The following is an 18,132-nucleotide window of genomic DNA, read 5'->3' as shown; positions in this document are numbered from 1 at the left end:
AGTGGGTGAAGCCAAGGAAGGAGCTCAGGGTCTCGCAGGAGGCAGGGTATCAATGGGCATAGAAGCACACGGCAGAGAGTACACATGGGATTTCCTGGGTGCACAGAAGAGGGGCTCCTAACCTAGAGGAAGGACACTGAACTGTAGAAAGTTCGGAAAAGGTTTTCTAAGGAGGAGTCTCAGCCGAGTGAAACAGAGGGGAAAGAGCCTTGCAGGCAGAGATGAGAAAGAGAATATGTTGGGAAAACACAGTAGTTAGCTACATGTTGCTGGAATGTGAGATGCAAGACAGAGTGTCAAGGGACAGAGCCAGAGAAGGTGGCAAAGCTGCTACCGGACTTCTCTGCTCTTTCTGTTTTGGTTATATGAGTCTCTCCCCTGCTACCTGGGAATCTGTGCTTTACAAATCTTGTACTCAAAGTGGAGGGGTCCCTGGACCAGCAGCTTTGGTGACATCTGGGAGCGTGTTAGAAATAGATAATCTCAGGCCCCACCCCAGACTTGTTGAGTCACAATTGGCATTGTACCCAGACTCCTGCATGATTACTGTGCAGAACCAAAGTCTGAGATGTGCTGCTTTACGACATGGCTTCCTGATTAGGGGAGAACTTTGAGAGGTTCTCAGCCAACCTCAGAGCTTGGTGTATGTGTGCAGAATGATTGCATGAAGAGAGAATGAAAGGGGCAGGGGGGAAAGTGTGCCAGGAAGAACCGTTACTGACCCTACCAGCTGGCAGCAATCTCATCCACAAATGAGCAATTAAGCCCAAAGGACTGAAATGCACTCTGCTGGAAATTAGGATATTTATAAAATTCAGTTATACCTAATACCTTATTGCAATTTATTGGGGTGATAAAACTGATAAACATAGATATGTTATGGCTGTAGAATACTGCAGAAATTTCACACGTAAACGTGACAATAATAATTCTGGGAGGGGGGACCTGATGCCCGGGAAAAGATGTTTCTGTAGTTTTGGGTCCAGGGCAGTGGCTCTCACACTTTATCCTACATCAGAATCACCTGGAGGACTTGTTAAACCACAGTTCCTGGCCCCACCCCCAGAGTTTCTGATTTAAGAGGTCTGGGGTGGGCCCTGAGAATGTGCATTTCCAGCAAGTTCCCAGGTAATGTTGATGCTGCCAGTCTGGGACTCACACTTTGAGACCCACTGGTCTAGGGCTATCTCCAACTGGCTCCTTGTCCTTGGGCAAATCCCTCAGTGCCTCCAGGCTGCGTCCTCTCATGTGTTAAATGGAGATCATATTCCCCCTGCTTCCTGGCAGGTTTTTTTGAGAAGATGAAATGAGACAACGTATGTGAAAGGTCTTTGAAAAGATAAAAATGCTATATAAACATGAGGCATAATCATTATCGATCAGGGAACGCTTCTTGTAAGAGATCGGCTTTGAGCAGGATCCAGAAAGGTGGGTGAGTGATGAGTCCGCTGAAGATAAAGGACAAGCAGGTGTTCCAGGTTTGGGGCAGAGAATGAGCGAGGGGAGAGGACGGCCTGTGGCGGGGGCTGAGACATGCACCCTGTGTGATGGCTCTCAAACTTCATCATGCGTCAGCATCCTCTGTAGGGCTAGCTGGCCCCCAGATCCCTGGGCCCCACCCTCAGAATTTCTAATTCAGTAGAGTGGGTGGGGCCTGAGAGCGTCCATTTCTAACAGTGCTGATGCTGCTCTTCTGGGGACCACACTTTGAGAACCACTGATCGAGTAGCTAGATTAAGAGGCCCCAGGTACTTACTGGCTGTGGGGCTAAGGAAGGACGACTAGGGTGGACACTAATAGAAACTTGTGCTGATGGCATTTCACCCAGAGGCAGGGGAGCCAGGGGTAAAGAGGTATCTGCTTCAATTTTGGGCAAGCAGGGCTCAATTCCTAGCTTTGCCTGCCACTTCAGTGTGACCAAGGTCAAGTTGCCTAATTGGTGGGGAACTTAGTTTCCATATCTGTAAAATGGGATAAGGACAGTACCTACTGCATGGACTTATTATTATAAGGATTCAGGACGGTGACACCTCAACTACTTGGCACAGGGCTTGGCATGTTGTTGTTTAATAGCCCTCAGCTGTTTCTATTGTTGTCTTGCTCTGTGTTTTCCTGCACCGTCCTTCACTCTTCTCTCCCAACTTCGGGACTGGCCTTGGCCTCCCTCTATGCCCCGCTCCCAGTGCTTAGGCCCCAGGGATCACTAAGGTGGTGGCTGAACACAGAAAGCACTCCCTCTCCTGGTGGCAGACGGGCTGCCCGCCTCCTGGGCTGCAGTGCCAGGGCCTCCTTTTTTCCCTCTCTCTCTCTCTCTTTTTTGCATTTCACATGGTGCCTTTGTCCTGTGGTTAAATGCGTGGGTGTGCAGATGACCTTGTGAGGACAAAGAGCGCATCTCCTTGTGATGAACCTGCACGCCCCTCTCTCCAGTTCTCTGAGAGAAGAGAGAAGTTTCCCACAGCAGCTGAGCATGGGGAGCCCTGGTCCCAAAGCAGAGACAGGCGGCTGTGGCTGGGAGGAGGCTGGGAAGGGGCCCCCAGCTGTGTCCAGGCCTGGCACCTACCACTCCCCACACTCTGGGGCTGTTCACAGAGCCGCCACCCCCCTGTCCCTCCCACCAGGCAGGAGTCCAGGTGGCACAGATTCAGGTCAGGGCTAAATGTGGCTTCACAGCCCAGCTTGGCTTCTCTTCCCAGCACCAGCTTGTTAAGAAATAAATATTTATACCTGGCACCTGCCTTCTCCCAAGGCCTGGAGGCCCCTGCTGTGAAGATTCACGCTGAATCCCCAATCCCCTGGTGCCATCTCAATCCCAAAGTGAGCCCACCCCTTTGCCCCTGCCCCCAGAATGGAGGCCAGAGCCGCCCCTGTGGAAGCTGGGCAGCAGCTGGGGCCCTGATTTAGAGATGACTGTTTACTAAGCCAAGGAGGTGGGTGGCAGGGGAGCAGGTGACAGGAGGGATAAATCACTTTCGCAGCAAGCCTCTGGCTCTGGCTGGGCCTGCTGGGACCTGAGGTGGGGTGGGTGATTGCCCCCCATGCAAGGCAGATGGCTGCAGCTGCTCCTGGCCCTCCCCACTTGCTCTTTCTTCCCCATCTACTTTGGGTGGGGCTACTGAGGCGCTAATGTACTTGCATATTCTGGCATGCTCCACTCACCCACCTATGAACCCTCCACTGTGCCTTCATTTGTTCCATAAGTATTTACGTGGCTGAATGCCGGGCGCACAGGAGACACTTTGTAAATGTTAGTTGAATAAATGAATGAGCAGAGGATTTAGAGCTGGAAGGTTCTGACTTGTGTTCTAGCCACACCACTAATCCATTTTGGGTTCCCTGCAAGTCACTGCTCCTAGCTGAGCCTTGGTCCCTTCAGGTGTCCGGTGGTCACAGTAACCCCCAGTCGGCTTCCTCACTGGTTGTTGAAGAGCCACATGGGAGAAAGGATGTAAAAGGTCTATTGTAACGAGTCTAAGTTGTTAGTATTTAGCATCCACTCCATGTAGGACACCCTGGGAAGCACCACGCTGGTGACAGCCACCACTCTGCCAGGGGATGTCTACCTGGTGGCTCCTCTCCTGGCTCTCTTTGCTGTGTGCCCTCTGCTTCTCCCCAGGCCCCCATGTGCCCCTGCACTCACCTTCCTGTCCACACAGGCCACAGAACGTCCGGCAAAGAGGCTGGCCACACCACGGGCCACGTTGACCTCATCACTCAGGATGTCTTCCCACCGGTTATTGCGGAACTTGAACAACTTGTCTGTGTATGTGGCCACTCCTGAAGATGGGAGGAGAGAGAGGGCTGGTGGATGGCAGACCAGGGTCTGGGCTCTGACCTCTACGTGTATCTTGTAGCACTTGCCACAAGGTGGTTGGGCCACAGGTAGTTGGGCCATCTGCTGCAGGAGACCTCAAGAAGGTGAGACTTCTCCCTGTTTGGGGGACACTCAGATGTTTGCAGCTGGGAGAAGAGACCAAGGCTTAGGAAGGTGGCCAGCCAGACCTCAGGAGCTAGGGAGGAAATTATCTTTGGCAGGGGGATTTCACACCCCGCACCTTGTGCTCCTATAGCATCACACAGGAGGGCCCGGGGCTGCTCACATTTCAATATCCAAGCCAGCCCAGAATGTCTCCTGGAGGCATCCCTGCATTCTCTGCTGGATTGCAGGATTTGACTTGGGTCTCAAAAGAAGTGCCCTGCTGGGCATGGTGGCTCACACCTGTAATCCCAGCACTTTGGGACACCGAGGCCAGTGAATTGCCTGAGCTTGGGAATTCAAGATCAATCTGAGCAAAAGTGAGATCCTGTCTCTAAAAAACCAGCTGGGCATTGTGGTGGGCATATCTAGTCCCAGCTACCAGGGAGATAGAGGCAAGAGGATCGCTTGAGACTAAAGAGTTTGAGGTTGCTGTGGGCTATGGTGCCACAACACTTTACTTGAGGGCAACTGAGTGAGACTCTGTCTCCAAAAAAAAAAAAAAGAAAGTAGCCCTGGTTGGTGGGTGGGTCTTAATCCACACTGAGGAGGGGAATGGAAGTTAAGCTCTGAGGAGGTGAGGGGCGGTTCTGCCTGGGGAGTGATGAAAAGTTTGGCAGCCCCGAGAGACCCTAGTCATAGGACTGGGGAGGCCGCAAAGGAGTGGTCTCCCACTTTTTTTGGTTACTGATCCTTTTGAGAACTAAATGGAGGTTAAATACCTGTAGCTCACAAAGTCACAGATCTGTACCACACAACGTGTCATATGTAATTTCGGGAGGTTTGTGGCCTTCTGAAGCGCCTTCATGACTAAGAACCTTGTTCTGGGGAAGTGGGAAGAACTCCCTGTGGCCGGAGCCTCAAGCCTTCCCAAGCGACCATGGAGGCAGAGCTCTTCCTCCATTGTCACCCTTAGTTTGTTTCCTGTTCAAGTGAGACCTAGAGTATTTGTAGTTTAGGAGGGGTCACGTTCCTCCTCAGGACCCAGCATGGGAAACACAGGGAGAGGAGCAGCTGAAGGATCAGGGAGGGGGACTAGGGGACAGAACCCTGAACTCGACTATCTGGCTGTCCCAGGGATGAGACAGTGGGCACTGACTGCGGGGTGACAGAACAGCCCAGGGGAGGAACCCGGGGTTTCCAGGGGTCAGACCAGAGTCCGGATCTCAGTGCTGCTTGGGCTCTGCTTGCAGTTCTAGACTTTAGGCAAGTTGCTTAGCATCTCTGAGCCTCAGCTTTCTTATTCACATATGGGAATGACAATGGTAACTACATTCAAGTTTATGAGAGGAATAGATGGTGTACACTAAAGGGGTGCCCTCTCCAGTGGCAGCTATGATTGGACAGAATGAGTTTCTCCGTATTGATGAGCTACTTGCTGAGCTACTTGATGAGCTACTTGTCTCCTTTGGAGACATCAGGTCTTCACTTCAGGGGTTTAGTAATATTCTGTGAATGTAACTCTGAGTGTGAATGACAGTGAATATGATGTTCAAGCAAGTAGTGTGAGTGTGAGCACAAGACTGAGTGTAAATGTGTGTAACCATGAGAATGAGTGTGTGAGAATGTGTGTGACTGTGAGAGTGAGTGTGTAAGAATTTGTGTGAGGAGTGTGACTGTGAGAATGAGTGTGTAAGACTGTGTGTGAGGAAAGTGTGGCCCAGAGAATGAGTGTATAAGAATTTGTGTGAGGAGAATGTGACCATGAGAATGAGTGTGTAAGGTGTGTGAGAGTGTGACCATGAGAATGAGTGTGAGGGTGTGTGGTGAGAGTGCATGAGAATAAGAACGTTCAGGAGCATGTGTCAGAGAATGAGCAGGGGTGTGGGAGAGTGTGTGAAAGTGTAAGAGAGAATGGCCGAGTGTGAGAATGAGAGTGTAAGAGAGTGGGAATGAGTGTGAGAATGAGTGAGAGAAGCTATGCGTGAGGATGAGAGTGAATGTGTGAGACTGAATGTGCGAGAAAGAGAGTGTGTGAAGACGCGTGAGTGGCTATGTGAGTACTTTGGATGTGTGTAGGAGAGAGCACAGCAATGGCTCCTCAGGTGGCCCAGCCCAGGAGAGGACAGAGGGTTTGGTCTCAGGCCTCCAGCTGGGCCCCCTGAGACATGGGACCCAAGGGGCAGGAGGGTCAACCATAGGCTCTGGAGTTGGCCTTAGGGATGCTCACAGGGCACCAGGGATTGGAGGAAAAGGCCCTTCACAGGGAGGGACCTGGGCAGGCAGACCCAGGAGGCCTGCGGGTGTTTGGGTGGCAGCTGAGCTCAGGCCGCCTCTGGGATCTGCAGAGCTGCTGTGCTTGGGCAGATGCATGGGGGTGCTGAGAGGCTGCTTCCCTGGACAGCACAGGGACTGGGCCCAGCTGGCCTGAGTCTCATCTTATCAGCGGTGAGGTCTGAGGTGAGTCCCCAGTCCTCTCCTGGTCTTGGTTTCCCTCTAAAGGTTGTGTATAGTAGCAGTGCCTCTCTCTCAGTGTCGTGTGGGAATTACACAAGAAAATGTACATTGAGAGTTGGTGACAACTTTCCAAGACCCCAGGCTCCAGCCCCTTGTCACAATCCCTGGGGGCCAAATGTGTTTAGAAAGTTGAGTTTTTTCCCTACATAAAAGGTAACACAGTACACACTCCGTTTATTACATAACACCCCCAGCAGGGACTGGGGCAGCACCCTGTAATTAAACACATTAATATTTCTGCAGTGAAACATGAATATTCACACCAAATGGGATAAATAAAGCCTATATATAGCTCATATCAGCTTAGGACAGGTTTTGCTATCAAATGAGTTCTCTAAAACTTGAAAAAAGCAAAATCAGAGTGTTCTGGATTTCAGGTCTGTGGAGAAGGGATCTGGACTTCAGCTGCTGTCTTTATGGCTGTCCTGGAGGCAGTGGCAGCCTTGTCATTGCTTCCAGACACCTGGTGGGGGGCCTCTGAGACTGGCCTCTGAAGGTTTCTGGGTCTCCAGTCTTACCCACAATAAGCAACCCTTGCCCATCTGTGCAACCAGGGCTCCCTTGGCTCTGAACCTGCAGCCAGCCTAGTCCTTTCCTGAAATACCCTGGCTCCAATCCTCCAAAGCTGGGGCCAGGATGAGAGAGTGGTGGTGGCATCCAGGGTTCTGCAGAGCTCTGAAAGGTACTTCTAGAGTCAGCAAGGAGGAATTTCTCAAGCTGCTGAGCTCCTGCCCTAGCCAAAAGAAGGTGACCTGCTTTGTTTGCCTCATCACCTCCAACTCCCTCTGTCCACCCCAGGCAGCCTTACTCAAAGTGTACTTTTCGGGACCCTGGTCTCTGTAAGCTGCCTATAGAAAGGAGTCCATGATCATCTGAGTTTGAGAAAGACTGTATGCTCACCTGCCTTGTGGAGATTCACAAAGACATTGCCCTATTAAAACTTTGAAAAGTCCTATAATAAATTACCTGCTTAATTTTATCTAACCCAGTCTTTCCCAACATTCCAAGGATCCTGTTTTTGCAAACCACCTGTTAGCACCCTGTGGAACCAGCACTGGCCTTAGCAAGTTGCTTCCGTAGGGAGCTGATGTCTGGTTAGGTTCTGTTTTTTTGGCCAGAGGGGTTAGGGTGCCTTGTGCTGTTGGTACACCCCCCCTTCAACTTCCTGGCTTCCAAGCTCACCAGGGACGCCCAGAAGAATAAACTAATTAAGGTAAAATGTGCAACAGCGATGCAGAGCCTTGTAGATCATAAATGGGAACGGCAAAATCAATGGCAGCCCTTCTGCAGGCAGAGGCCCGGAGGCCTGGGCGACAGAAGCAATGGGAGCCCGTGATTTAGGAAGAGCAAACGCTCTGGCAGCTGCAACCTGGGTAATTAGGTGTGTCAGGAAGACAGATAAACAGCGAGCTGTGCAGGTCGATGGCACAGGCAATAAACACCCAGCACTGGCCCCTGGCCCATGTCGGCGTGTAATCCTGCCTTCTGGCTTCTTGTAGCTGTATTCTGGGCTGGGGTCCCCCATCGAGTTGGGGGGCACCTGCTCTGAAAGAGGAGAGGCTGTAGGGGCAGAAGAGAGGGACCTTCTTGAGTCCCTGGGGGAGATGCCAAGGCGGGGGAGGCCTGGGAGAAACAGGGGCTTCAGGTGGGGCAGGAGGCTCTGGAGGTCACAGCCCCTATGAGAGGCAATCTGGGAATTCCCATTCCCACCCTGATTCTGGCATCTTGGCATTAAAGGAGACTTGGAGGTTTCAGAGTCCAGTTGCTGCCAGGTGGCTGAGGGAAGGCACCCACTGTGCCTGCGGGGGCGGGGGAGGAGGCACCATGCCATGCACTGGGGGAAGAGGGGGCCACAGGAACTTGGGTCTTGGTCCTTATGTAAGGGTGCTAATGGTCCATTCACATCACAATGGCAGGCAAAGGACACTGACCACCTCTAAGGGATTCTGTGCCAGGTGCTACTTGTGTGCTTGCTCCCCCGCCCTCATCACACCCACTGGGCACTGTCTCATGTCTCCTTCACAAGAAAAGTGCCTGAGGCCACGCCTCAGACCCCATAGCTAGCAGAGCTCAGCAGGGCAGGACTGGACAGTACATCTGGGAGATGCCATGAAGTCAGGATGGAAGAGGTCATTGGGATCAGGGAGGCCTTCCTGAGGAAGGAGGCACCTGACCTGGGCTTGAAGGATCAGAGTAATAACAGCAACCACTCTTGTATGCATGGAGCACTCAGTATGCGCAGGCTCTACCTGCAGCACTTTCTTGTTTTAGCAGCCATCCTCTTGTCTAAGCCTTGAAGACCCTAAGAGGTGGTGTAGCCCCATTTTAGAGATGGAGAAATTAAGGAGTAGAGGTTAAGTCAATTACCCAAGGCACGGACTGGTAAGGGGTGGAGAGACAGTCAAAGCCAGGGCTGGGAAGGCTGTGTCAGCACTCCGATTGACAGCTTGGACAGGCAGGGAGTGGTGCTCTAGCAGGCAAGGTGGCAAGAAAAAGGCACAGAGGGGACACGAAGCTGGCCTAGAGAGGAGGAGAAACATGGTGGGGGTGGGGGAGAACCCAGCAACCCCAGAACTGAGGGCAACGGGGGCATTCATTGGTGGCTTCTGACTGGGGGAAAGTCAGGGGAAGTCAGTGTTTCTAGAAGACTGAGTTGGACGTGGAGTGAGCCAGCAAGGGAGAAAATGCAGCGAGCAGCCACCTTTGCAAAAACTCGGGCTTGATGGGGGTGTTGAAAATGGGGGTGGGGAGGAAGTTCTGGGTGCAGGGGCCACCATAGGAGGGTGGGAGGGACTGGCTATATGTGGCTGCAGAGCAGGGGAGCTGTCCAAGTGTGAGGATGGTGACCCAGGCAGGGATGCTGGGCCAGCTGGCGTGAGAAGCAAGAGCTTGGCTTCAGAGAGTTTTGGGTTTGAAGTGGTCACAAGGTAGTCAAGAGGTCACTGCCAGTAGGGATGGCAGCAGTGGGGCTGGAGCCAGGGAGAGGGGGAAGGACTAGGCCACAGACTGAGTCCCAGGGAATAGTTACTTTTGGGATGTAGGAGGAAGAAGAAGGGGCAGAGGAATTATTAGACAAACAGAAAATTAGAACTGGAGCGTGCCCTGGAACCATGGGAGGTAAGATTAGACCATAAAAGGCTCTATCTAAGGACCACTGGGTGGCAGTGCCCCACCCCAGGGGCTAGCCTGGCTCATGGTCTGATAGTGGTGGCACGGAGAAGGGTTGGCAGGTATATGAGGCAGGGCAGCAGCCTCAGCCTCCAACTTCATTCATTAGGTAAATAGTAGGCTGGTAGGCAATGGCCCTTCCTCTAGGCTGACCTTAAGTCATGAATTTGGCTTTTTCTTATGTGTAAAATGGGCACCTATGTACCTGGTTCTTGTGAGGCCTAAATTAGATAATGTATGTGAAGCACTTAGAACAATGTCTGGAACATGATAAATTCAGTAAATAATAACAATACCATCATCACCAGCATCATCCAGGGAGTGACAGGGCATTCCCTCAAGGATCCACATCCCAGGAGGCAATGGTGATGTTAGGTATAAAAGGCTTTTAAGGCTCAGCCAATGGAAACCAGCAGGGCAGTGATGTCGTTCACACACAGGACACTTTAACAGAGGAGCCCAGGCTCCCTGGGTGAGATATAATTGCTGGCCCCAGCCCTCCATGCCAGGATAAAGAGGAAGACCCCTTTAGCTTCTACCAGGAGCTTTACCCACATTGGCGCCTTTAGTCCTATCCGTGGTTCAGCCAGGAGGATGGAGTCTTCACTTCTACAGAGCAAAATCAGGGCTCAGCATATTCGATCATTTGCCTAAGGTTGCACAGCGCTGTGAGCAGCAACACTGTGCTTTAAATGGTCTGTCTGCTGCAAAGCCCCTTCATATGGTATTAAAGAGCTGGGGCTGCTTGTTGGGGGCAGCCCTGGCTCTCAAAGAGCCTTGTTCATGGTTAGGACCATGAACGTGGCCTCTGGGCCCCAACTCTACTGTGCTGTGGTGGCAGCCTTGCTCCTTCCCTGCTGCTCACTGGGCCACCTGTGATGAGGAGCCTGAGCAGGTCCCCAAGTGGGGTGGTGCTGGGAGAGCTGCAAGTCAGAACATTGCATCCAGGTGGAAACTGGTTGGGGATAGGGAGATCCTAGAATCCTTTTTAGGACCTAGAGGAGCCTAGGAAAAGAGGGCTCAGGGCAATGCATTTCAGACTTCCCTGGGCTCCTGGAGGTCTGGGGGCCCTGACAAGCTGCATTTTTAGGAGCTTCTGGCTGACTGACCCCAGCGTTGCTGATTGGTGCGTTGCACTTTGAGCGGTTCAGAGTGCCTGGGTGCAGCTGGAACTGGGCCTGGTGAAGGAGCTGCCGCACAAGGAGTGCGTCTCTCGAGAGCACATAGCTCATCTGCCGTGAAGGCAGAAGAGGTGGGGAGTGTCACCACCCAAATCCCCCTCTTCCCTCTAGCACAGTCACTGATGCCGCCTCTCCTCTCCAAGAGGTTACAGAAGCCCTGCTGAAGGCCTCTCTAAGTATGACACAGAGCCCAGAAGTCATAAAAGAAAAGAGTGATAAATCCAAGTCCATAAAAATGAAAATTTTCCACATTCCAAAACCCTCCATGAGCAAAGACATAAGAAAAATGACAAACAGGGGAAAACTGTTTGCAACTTGTATTACAAAGGGCTAATTTCCCTAATTTATAAAGAGGTGTTACAAATCAATAGGAAAAAGACCAATAATCAATAGAAAAAAATGGGCAAAGGCTATGAGCAGACGAGAAATTCAAATATATAAAAATATTCTCAGCTATGCTCATTTTAAGAAAAATGAAAATTAAAACCATATCTAGATATCAATGCTATCCTATTAGATTGGCAAATACTAAAAAAAAAATTGATGAAATGTTGTGCTGGTGAGTGTTGGACAGTGCTTGTTTGCATATGGAGGTGACAGGGATGTAATGAGCAGTGTTCCTGAGAGGGGCAGTTGGCAATGCCTATCTGAGCTACACATGTGTTAGTCCTGTGACTCAGTAATTCCATTTCTGCAAACTTATCTTACAAATACACCTGAAATTGTGGAAAATGGCATGTTGTACAAGCTTAGTCATTTGATGGCACTCTTTGTAAGGACAAAGGATTGCAAGGAATCCTTCATCAATACAGGATTGATTGAATTAATGGCCAATCTATACAGTGGAATATTACACAGCTGTGAAAAGAATGAGAAAGCTCTCTGTGAGAGGCCGGGCACTGTGGCTCCCACCTGTAATCCTAGCATTCTGGGAGGCTGAGGTGGGTGGATTGCTTGAGCTCAGGAGTACGAGACCAGCCTCAGTAAGAATGAGACCCCATCGCTACTAAAAATAGAAAAATTAGCCAGGCATTGTGTCAGGTACCTCAGCTACTCAAGAGGCTGAGGCAAGGGGATTGCTTGAGCCCAAGGGTTTGAGGTTGCTGTGAGTTATAACACCACAACACTCAACCCCAGGGCAACTGAGTGAGGCTCTGTTTAAAAAAAAAAAAAAACTCTCTGTGTATTGCTATGGAATAATATCCAAAATATTGTAGAACCTCTTTAAGTTGACCACTCAAGGGACTATAACAAACTGGTCAACATTCGGAGGTGGTTAACATAAGGAACTAGGCCCACTGTACCGATATGTACATGTGCTATGCGTCTGGTGTATGAAAATTAGGTCAGCTTAAGGAGGTGATGAATGCAGAGAGGGGGCCGATGTAGGGAGGGCGTCAACTGTGCAGGTTCTACTGCATATTGGTGAATGTACAAGGAAGGAGTGGATGTGAGCAGGACATGCCACTGTTTGTGTAGAAAGGAGGGAGGTACATGTATTCTTTTCACAGGGCCCTGCGCATAATGGGTCTTCAATGACTCCTTGTTGCACTGAGTAAAAATAAAGGTAGCGGTGGAGATCACATTTCACGAGACCTATCTGCTATCCATGCGCCCATTACCCAGGCCAGGCCACGTGGGCAGGAGAGCGAGGGCTGCCCCATGGAGTGCTGGGGTGGACCAGAGCCCAGGGGGATGGGCTCTGACCAGGAGCTGCAGGGGGTCCTGGGTCCCCTCTGCCCTGTACACTCTCTCACCTGGCTTTCCCTGAGTGGTGTTGGCTGAAGGACTCGGGCTTGGATTTTTCCAGGTCAGTTAAGGCATAAACTGGTTTCCTGAACTAGGCCTCCTTGGGATGGTGATGAAGCTTCTCTTACCTACATGCCAGTTCCTAATCTTTGACCCACACTCACGGGGAGCCCTCCTGTGGGTGGTGTCTTCCTTATGCATGATCCTTTTTTCTTTCTGCTCCTTGGGCTTCTCTCCCAGGGGCCAGGAGGAAGTTCGGGACTCTTAGAGGCTTGGACTTTGTTCAGAGCCACAGAGTTACAGTGCCTGTTATTTGGAAGGTATAGTCCGAGGCACCATCATGGTGCTTTTCATTCATTATCTCAATTGTTTATTCAAAAATATGTATTTAATGCTTGCTAAGGGACAGGTAGTTCTTTGGGTCTGGAGCAGTGTACCGAAGTCCACGGAGTTAGGGGTCTAGTAGGAGAGAGGGACATCAAATAGCACATTTTCAGATTAGTGATAAGTGCTATGATGGAAAATAAAGCCAGTTAAAAGCCCAGGGCATAATGGGGGGCGTGTGATTTTAGATAAGGTGCTCAGGGAAGATCTCCTCTGAGGAGGGGCCTGAATGAAGAGAATTGAGCCTTGAGGCATCAGTGGGAAAGGCATTTCAGGGAAAGGAGACAGCAGGTATGAAGGCATCAGATGGGAATGGAGTGAGCGGGAGGAAGTGAGGGGAGGCGGTCAGAAGGCAAGCTGGTCACACCAGGAGCAATGGCAAAGACTTTGGATACAGTCTCCTGGGCCACGGCAGGGACTAGAGCTTACAAAGTCAGTATTTTTCCTGTCCTACAGATGAGGGAGTAGAGACTGGGTACCTCACCCAAGGTCATGGAGTAAGGGGCGGATCCTGGGTTTGTACAAACTGACCCCCACAGGATAATACCAGGAGTGTGTTCTCAGCTCCCTTCTAGGGACTCTAATGCCAAATTCCCTAAGGCTGGCTGAGGCAGGAGCGAGGGACTGTCCTTTAGTAGATCTTCCAACAACCTGGCTCAGGCTGAAGAAGCCCACAGCCAAAAGCCATGGCCGATCCAGGGCTGGCTGGGGGCTATGGGAGAGGCTCTCAGATTCCCCAAGTGGGCAAGGTGTCAGTGGCTGAGCACCGTGCCTGGGACCTGAGGAAGTGCTGATGCGACACAAATGTCCTGGCTCTACACCCAGCTCACTGTCAATGAGTCAATGGAACCACTCAACTGAAAAATTAACTCAAGCCCACAGACATCCCTCAAGCCCACAGAAAGGTGGCAGGAAGTGTGGGCCTGGGGCTGGGGCTGCCAGCCACTGTCATCCTTACCCTCGCCCTGGGCCAGCTCCAGCCTCTCCAAATGTGCCTTCAACATCAGGAAGTCCAGGGCCTTCCTGGGGCCTCCCTTCTGCCTTGTCATCTCTCTCCACAAAGCTTCTCAAGCCTAATGGCTCATGTGCACCTGTTCTTTCTGGGATTTACTTACAAAATCTTAATTTAGCTCTTGGGATATTCAATGTCTAGCAGGGGCCAAAGGGACCACACAATGGGTTATTGTTGGGCTGAACAGGGAATGAATGCGAGGCCAAGGCAGTGGCCTTTAACCCCAGCTGCATGACTTTGCACTCTGGTGACTGGGTCTCCCAGCAGTTCTCAGGGGGTTAACTGGGTGTGGCTTAGCTGGGGTTGTTGGAAGCTCCCCATGTGGCTCTAATGTGCAGCTTGGGTGGGGAACCATTGCTCAGGACCCATAATGGAGCACTCAGAGCGTGTGGGAAGGGCAGTGCTCATACTTGTGGTGGGGCTTTTTGCTGGGGCCCTGTCCTGGTGCAATATGGGTAAGTCTGCCCCATCCTCTGGCATCCTGCCTGCTGAGCCCATACTGAATGTCCCTTCATGGCTCTCATTCCCACTTCCTAGCTCTCCAGAGTCTTCCTTGGGACTCATCCTTTCCACAGGCGTCCCTTGACACTGCTCCCTTCCTGACCTTGTCCCACATTAAAGAGTTTATCAGCCTATCAATTAATTGTGTCCTAATCCAATCTTGGCTTGGTTGGAGAGAGGGCAGTAAATCCAGCTGGGTAATCATGCCCTGATATTTGTGTAGGGATAATTACTATCTCTCAGGCCTCACTTGGTGGCAAGATGAGATGAAAACCCATAAAACACCACTTGGGGCTGTGGCTCATTGTTTCTTGGCTGCACAAGGCTGGCTGCCTGCCAGCCAGCATCCCCGCCCCTGCCCCTGGCATGGGCCCCAACCTCATCCCCTCCCATTCATGCAGTTGGCAAGGCTCAACATCAAGGCAGTCTAGGGGCTGGGTCCTGGCTTGGGTCTGACACTAGTAAGGGCGACACTGTGGCCCAGGGGGAGCCAGTGTGTGTGTTGGTGGTCCCCATAGTCAGACTGTCACTGGCTCCAGGAGGTTGGGAGTCACCTGAGTGACTGCTCAGGTCTGAAGCACAGGGTCTCATTCAGGGCCAACCCAAGGTGCTGCTGCCATCTGGAGAGTCCAGTGCTCGCCCAACCTGGCTCCACAGGGACACAGGGCTGTCCACTGCCTCGCAGAAGTGGGCTTCATTCCAGTGGACAGAGATCCTGACATCTGAGCCTGAGAAAATGTGAGCATTGAGGGCAGCTCAGGAACACAGTCGCCCAACTCATGAGACACTGAGCAACCCCTGTGAGTGCACTCCCTGCTGGGTCCCCAGGACACAGGTGACAGGAAGGCCATGGGGCCATGGGGTGTGTTGGTCACAGGATGATCTGGAGTCAGACCCCAGGTGCTCGTTTTAGCAGCTCATTTACTAAAACTGGAGTTGGACCCCCGGGTTTGACTTCTGGGACTTACAAGCTGTGTGGCCTTGGGCAGGCCAGGTAGCCTCTTTGGGCTTTGGTTTCCTCAACCATAAAGTTCCTACCTACCTAAGGTGTGTAAGACCTAAGTGAGATGATAGCGTAACTACTTAGACCAGGGCCTGGCCACAGTAGTTTCTACTTCTGTGTTAGTGACATCACTGCTGTTACTATTATTTAGCCTTCTGGGCAGCAGGTTCCCTTCTCTATTCCTTAGTGTGTAGGAATTGCTACTCAGAGTGTGGTCCCTGACCCAGAAGCCTCATCGTAGCCTGGGAATAGGGCAGAAATACAGCCGAGTCAGCCCTGCATTTACACAAGATGCCTGCGGGACTCAGGTGCACACTTGGTGTGAGAAACTCTGGGCCAGAAAAGACTTCATGAACTCAAAGTTCTATCCCCAGCACCTCTAGACAGGCATAGAGTAGGTGCTTGGCAAGAATTTTATGGAATAAATAAATGAGCTCAGCTAAAAGTGGTGGGGGCTCTTGAAGGATTTCGAAGCATTTTAGAAAGTCCCTTTTGAGCCAGCATTGTGGTTCCCATAGTGGTTCCCAGGATGGTTGTGCTCATGGCATAGCTGGGTGAGAGTGATGGGCGTCAGCACCAGTGAGGGAGCCAGGGGTGGAGGCGAGGGAGTCACAAGGGCTGGGGGCTTGGCCTGGGAGAGCACTGGCTTCCTCTGTCCACCCCACCCATCTCCAGACCCAGGCCCTAGAGATCTGAGACACAAGTTCATGGGCAAGGTGGGGGGTTGTTCTGGGGCCCAGGAGGCCCTAAAAGCAGCAAGGACTATGGCTGGGGACTGGGATTCCCTGGTTGGTGCTGGGAGGGAGAAAGGGACAAGCAAGAAGAGGCCCGAGGCCCAGTCCCTACCTGAAAAGGCATTGTTGGTGTTGAGGAAGTAGATCTCCTCACGGCCATCCCCATCGATGTCACAGGCTGTGACCCCAATGGCATTCCCCTGTCGGTCCCGCAGTGCATAGTAGGGTGAGCTGCGCTCGTCCACTGCGATGTTCACCAGCCGCTTCTGGGCCCGGTCGTACTTCAGAACCAGGTTGGGGCCATTGTACCTGGAGGAGAAGCCAGGACGGGATATTGGAGAGGAGCGGCTAGGTTCACCCTGTCCCACCTGGCCAGAGCACTGGGCTCAGAGTCTGCCTGGACACCCCGGCGGTGGGTGGGTGGGGGGTGATTCAGAACCAGAATGTTCCTGGTGGACCCTTCCCAGCCTTAACTGGGGGATCCCTGAGTCCCTGAATTGGATACAAGGCAGGCAAAGTGAGAACCAGCTGGGCCCACGTGGAGTTGATTTAGGGAGCAGGGAGGTGGAGGGGAGTGGGCAACTTGTGACAGCCCCTTACCACAGGCTTCACTGAGGGAAACAAAAACCTCCCTGACAGTTGTCTTGCCCATTTCAATGTAAAAGGCACTTCACACTCATGATCTCATGGATTTAAATCTAACAACAACTAATGAGGTTCATCATGGAAACCTAAGCTCAGAGAGGTTGAGTGGCCTTCCCAAGATAACACAGCTAGTAAGCAATAGGTGCCGAGACTTGAACACAGGCCCTTCCAGTGATCTCAAGAACCCTTCTGGGAATGAACCCTGGAGGAGTGGAAGGCTTTTTTGTTAAGGTTTGGAACAACTTTTTCCTGCTGGAAAGTACCAGCATTAGCATCTCAAATGGCAAAATATGAGCACATCTAAAGTTATTAGATGGACGTGCTAGATCTATTTCTCTAAGGAGGTCAAGACAAAAGATTACAGAGCCCATCACTCCTCTGCTCTCCTGTTATCTACTGTGGCCACACCACCTCCTTGCTGCACCGAACCCCCAGATACGTTCCTGCCTCAGGGGCTTTGCACTTGCTGTTCCCTTTGCCCAGGATGCTGTCCTTCCAGATACCCCCCGGGATGGCTTCTGCTTCACCCCCTTCAGGCCCTTGCTTGATGGTCCCCCCTCAGTGAGGCCTTGCCTGTTCACACTCTCCAAATGTGCAACCAGCATGCCCCCCTGTACTTTTTGCCTTTCACCACTGCTCTCTTTCCCACAGCTTTGACCCCAGCTGGCAGTCCTCTGTCTTCGTGTTTATCTCTTCTCCTTCTGATCCCCTGAGAATATCAGCTCCATGAGGGCAAAATGTTTTGTCCCTTTTCCCCTCTAGAACAGTGCCTGGCAGACAATAGGTGCTCAATAAGTATTTGCTGAATGATTGAATGAATGAAACCTCAGAGCTCACGCCTGCGTCATAAAAGCTTAGATATCCCACAGTTGGCTTCAGTCTGTTGCCTTTCCATCTTGAGAAAACAAGGGCCCTGTAGGACAGGAGTGTGCCCAAGGTCACTCCCCCCCAGGTGGTTCAGTCACACCGGCTTGCCAGACTCTCCAAAGGAACTTGGCCAACTCCCATTCACAGAGCGCCAGACCCCTTGCCTATGTTCCAGTCTGAGTATGCATGTCCTCAGTGAAATTCAGGCTCTGCCTCTGGACAGTTCCCAGCTGAGAACACCTAGGGAGGGCAGAAAGAACTCTCCAAGGTCTTTGAGAGAAATCACTTCTTTTTTTCCTGAAACACATCCAACTTGCCCTTTCCTTTGTCCCCAGGACACAGAAGCCCATGAGGTTTGGGGGATGCTGAGCAGCTGGCTGGGTGCCTTCTGGCACCCTCAGGGTGTGAAAGGAGAGACAGAGCTCACTGGGGCCTGAGTCAGCGCCTGGTGATGG

General features: G+C 51.7%; 1 protein-coding gene across 2 annotated transcripts in view; it reads right to left on the bottom strand.

Moving 5' to 3' along the window:
* Positions 1-18,132, bottom strand: part of CRTAC1 (cartilage acidic protein 1) — a 217,775-nt gene that overhangs the window by 46,291 nt on the left and 153,352 nt on the right. For both annotated transcript variants that reach the window (XM_023511671.1, XM_003787285.1), the window contains exons 3-4: positions 16,278-16,474; positions 3,641-3,777 (exon numbers count right to left, since the gene is read on the bottom strand). In XM_023511671.1, coding sequence (XP_023367439.1) covers positions 3,641-3,777; positions 16,278-16,474 — 334 coding nt within the window. The remainder of the gene's footprint in view (positions 1-3,640; positions 3,778-16,277; positions 16,475-18,132) is intronic.

The sequence above is a fragment of the Otolemur garnettii genome, unplaced genomic scaffold (assembly GCF_000181295.1).
Source record: "Otolemur garnettii isolate 467f Iridium unplaced genomic scaffold, OtoGar3 scaffold00021, whole genome shotgun sequence".
NCBI classification, from domain to species: Eukaryota; Metazoa; Chordata; class Mammalia; order Primates; family Galagidae; genus Otolemur; species Otolemur garnettii.
The sequence above is the reverse complement of the archived record's forward strand: the minus strand, read 5'-3'. Positions and strand labels throughout refer to the sequence as shown.